This window comes from Emiliania huxleyi (assembly GCF_000372725.1).
Source record: "Emiliania huxleyi CCMP1516 chromosome Unknown EMIHUscaffold_1806, whole genome shotgun sequence".
NCBI lineage: Eukaryota > Haptophyta > Isochrysidales > Noelaerhabdaceae > Emiliania > Emiliania huxleyi.
This window is the reverse complement of record NW_005200777.1, coordinates 1-3,788: the sequence shown is the minus strand read 5'-3', so window position 1 is coordinate 3,788 and position 3,788 is coordinate 1. Positions and strand designations below refer to the sequence as shown.

At 60.3% G+C, this 3,788-nt stretch overlaps 1 protein-coding gene across 1 annotated transcript; it reads right to left on the bottom strand.

Moving 5' to 3' along the window:
• Positions 1-242: 242 nt before the first annotated feature.
• Positions 243-1,020, bottom strand: EMIHUDRAFT_373554 (hypothetical protein; the record flags this gene model as incomplete). The annotated part of the gene is made up of 1 exon (XM_005783221.1): positions 243-1,020. A coding segment is annotated over exon 1 (471 nt), but the record flags the coding sequence as incomplete, so codon positions are not given.
• Between the last annotated feature and the right edge of the window lie 2,768 nt (positions 1,021-3,788).

The following is a 3,788-nucleotide window of genomic DNA, read 5'->3' as shown; positions in this document are numbered from 1 at the left end:
AGCCGAGGCTAGGCGGAAAAGAACAAGAGCCCCCGACCGCGAGGTGGCATGAAGATTGCAGCGAGAATCGGCGAGAGACTGCGAAGAGAGATAGGAAGAGGCAGACTCCCTAGGGTGGGCGACGGCTAGCGCACCACACACCTCTCCTTAAAATCCCTGTGTGGTGGCGGCGCGCCGTCCTCCCATCCCTCCCTTGGGTTGTCTGTTTTCTTTCTTTCTTTCTTTACAAAAAAAGGACTAACGATTTGGGCTCGGCAGCTTGTCAGCCCTCAGCCGAAGCTGGGGCCGGTCCCGTAGCCGAGAGAGCCCGCGCCGATCGGAGTTCGACGCGGTCGGGGGGGCCTGCGGAGAGGCCAGCGAGGTGGCGATCGCTGTATGTACTTCATGGCGCCCTCAAAAGTCACAAAGTGGGGCTGGCTGACTCGCCAGAGGTCGATACTCTGGACGACCCATAGGAGATGCCACGAATGCCTGAAGGAGAGGGAGGCGAGGCCAGAGGCAGGCTCAGCTGCTTTCGGGTGATCTCGCTTTGGTGGCTGAAGGACCCGATGGTCCTGTCACATTCGCGTTCCGAGTCGTGGGGGTAGAAGAATTGAGGTAGAATCGAGTCAGCACTTCCTTGTAGTACAGCGGACCGCCAGGCTCGCCGGCAGCAACCGCAGGGAGGCAGCATATGAGGCACCAGTCTTCTGGAGAGCTCAACAGCTGCGGCCGCGATGTCAGAGTTGGCCGCGGTTCGAGCGAGCAGCTTTTGGCTGCGGGATCGAATCGCGGAAGGCTCATGCCCTCGCGGAGCGACGTGGGTCGCGCGGCGCGCGCGTGTGCGAAATGCGACAACAGACGACAGACGCCAGAGGCCTGAGCGCTGAGCGACTGAACGACCGTCGCCGCAATCGACACCGCCGCCATTTTGACGAGCAGCGCGAGCACGCTCGTCGGCGGCCAGCCGTCGCGGGCCGGGCCGAGCCCGGCCTCAACCGGCCGCGCCGCCGCAGCAGGCCTGGAGGCCCACATGGCGGACCAGCTGATACCTTCCCTTATGGCAACAGAGAGAGAGCAGCGGCCCGATCGCGATCATCTCTTCTTGAAGTTGTTACTACTATCTACACACAAACTCACAACCACTCAGTCATCTAGGCTTCCCTCGCATCCCGGTTTCTTTTCCGTTGTGTACCTCTGAAAGAAAGAAAGAAAGAAAGAAAACAGAGGCCGGGCAGTGTACACGTTAGACAGTCGTGTGTGTACGTGACGGGTGGTGTCGTCGGTTACTGGACCGTCACGTGTTCAACGACGTTGAACAGTGTTCAACCACGGCGCTGTTCACAGCGCGCGCGGACGGCCGTTCTGCGAGTCCAGCTCCGCTGGACTTTTGTAAAGCATGCTTGTGGCAAGTTATAGACGCTAGTATCGACCTCAGAGACCCAAACCCGAATTAATAATTAAGGCTCAAAGTATGGTTGAACAACCGTTGAACAAACAGGTTGAACAACGATATCCGACTAGTGCGACCGCTAGACGGCGGTCTCCGCCGGCCCCAAGGCTGCCCAGCCCCAGTACCACACCGGCCACGTACACCGTGGCGCTGGAGTCGGTCAGTGAGGCACTAGACGGGCTACGGAACCATGCGCGCGCCGGCCGGATAAGCTGCGCGCAGGGGCCGCGCCGCCTCGATTTCGCATCTCCGCTCCGCGGCCGACTGAGGGGCCAGCTCGCCCGGCGACAAGCCCAGCCATCGCCCAGCGCCCCGTATCGACGGAGGGCACGCAAAAAAACCGCACCTACGACTAGGGTGAGCGCGTGAGGGCGTCGGTGTCGGCCACGGGCGGGCTGCCAGGAGGGCGCGGGTGGGAGCATGGGAGAAGCACCACCGCTCGACGAAGACGCGCCCGACGAAGCCCTGCTTGCGGAGGATGGTCGATCCTCACCTACTAGCGTCGGGCGTGTGCGAAAAAGAGCGCAAATCGGAGCTCAACTCGCGCGCGGCTGGGAAAGGGGTGTGGCACCCCTCCGAAGGCGCCTCGCGAGGAGCTGCTGCTGCCTCCAAACGCGCTCGGGCAGCACGTCGGCGCGCCTGCGGGGTTGGGGAGGTGAAACTATGCTTGCTGGCACGCGCATCCCGCACCACCCCCACGTCCGCGCGCACCATGCCGCCATCCCACCTCACAGCCAAGCGCCATCGCCGTCGGACGCGGCGACGCCGAGCGGTGGCCTCGCAGACGACGAGCGCGATGAGGCCGCCGCGCCGCCGGGGTGGCCGGCGCGTGCCAGCCGCTGGCCCGTCCAGCGTGGCGGGACCGGCTCGCCCATCCTGGCCCGCGCGCTTGCCGACGCGAGAAGATCGCGCGAGAGGGCAAAATGTGGGCAAAATGGCGTGTTTGCCCACCCTTCACGGCGACTTCACGTCGGAACGAGTCGGATCGACGACTCCCCGCCTGCACCAGCGTGTGCGCCTTGCAATTCTATACAGAATCGACACGTGGTACGTCTTCTCAATCGCTCGTGGAGAGGAGCTACGGCCATTCCTAAGTAGTGTTCAACGACGTTGAACAATGTTCAACGTCGTTGAACACGGTCCAGTAACCGTCGTAGTGTCCGTGTCCACTAGCTCCGAGTAGAGGGGGCGTTCTGCAGTTAAGGGGAAACCCGGTACACGGAGCCCTCTCGGAGAACTGTGTTTACTTTAAGGCCCTTGCCCTGCGAACGCGCACCCCCCCCTAGGGGTCAGGGCTCTCTAGCCCGTAGCCCGATACCGATCATCCGGCCCGCTGGGTGCGCTTCTGAGCTCCCCGGCCCTGGATGTGAGGTTAATGACTGCACTCCAAGTGCTCCAAGGGCGTTGAGCCACAGGCATCCAACTTCTCGTTTAGCACCACACGCCTCTCCTTAAAATCCCTGTGTGGTTCCTCCTTTGCTTGCCTATTTTCTTTCTTTCTTTGACATCTCCCTACGATAAGGCTTACTTATGGAATTCACAGTGAATAGTAAAAAAATAAATAACCTCCGAAAGCCCATCGGGTCGCTCCTCGTCGCAAACCCTGTCAGCAGAGTCCTCCTACGCGCTACGGGAATGTACGTAAGAGCCACATACACTTGAGAGAGAGATTAGGGGCCTAGATAGAGAGAACACAACCCCCTCTCCCTTTTCTCCCAGTAAGCTAAAAGTACGTACACTGAGAGAGCCTCCCTTTTCTCCCAGTAAGCTAAAAGTACGTACCCTGAAAATGAAATCACTCGTGTGTCCGTGGTACCGTTTGTGGTCTCCTATACCATGGAGCAGACACACGGCCCCGATGTGGATGAGTCAGCGCCGCTTCGAGCGCCAGCGCTGCGCCAGCGCGGCGTCGTCGGCGCCGACAGACGCCGGCGAGTTCCAGCGCAGACGCGCCGCCTCAGCGGCGGCTCGTCTCGACAAGGAAGGAGTGGAAGGAAAAAGTGCCGGAGGGAGAGACATTCGCCGTCGAGATCATTGGACATTGCGGTTGTGCGCACACGGTATTTGCTAAAATCTCTCTCTCACACGGAGCAGCTTTCATACGCCTAGTGTCGTGTGAGAGACAGAGTTTCTTTCATACGCCAGGGAGGACAAGGACGTCGACGTGCAGCAGCTGTTCGCGTCGTTCGGTGGGTTCGGGACTTAGGGGACCCCTAGGGTTCTGAGGGCCGGATTTTTTTAAGAGCTTTTAAGAAGTGAGGAGGTTTGGGGGCTGAAATTGCCATTTAAGAGATTGCAGGCACGGGGGTCCCTCTTTTAAGACCGTTTAAGAAATCGCCTCACCAGCACGCGTCGC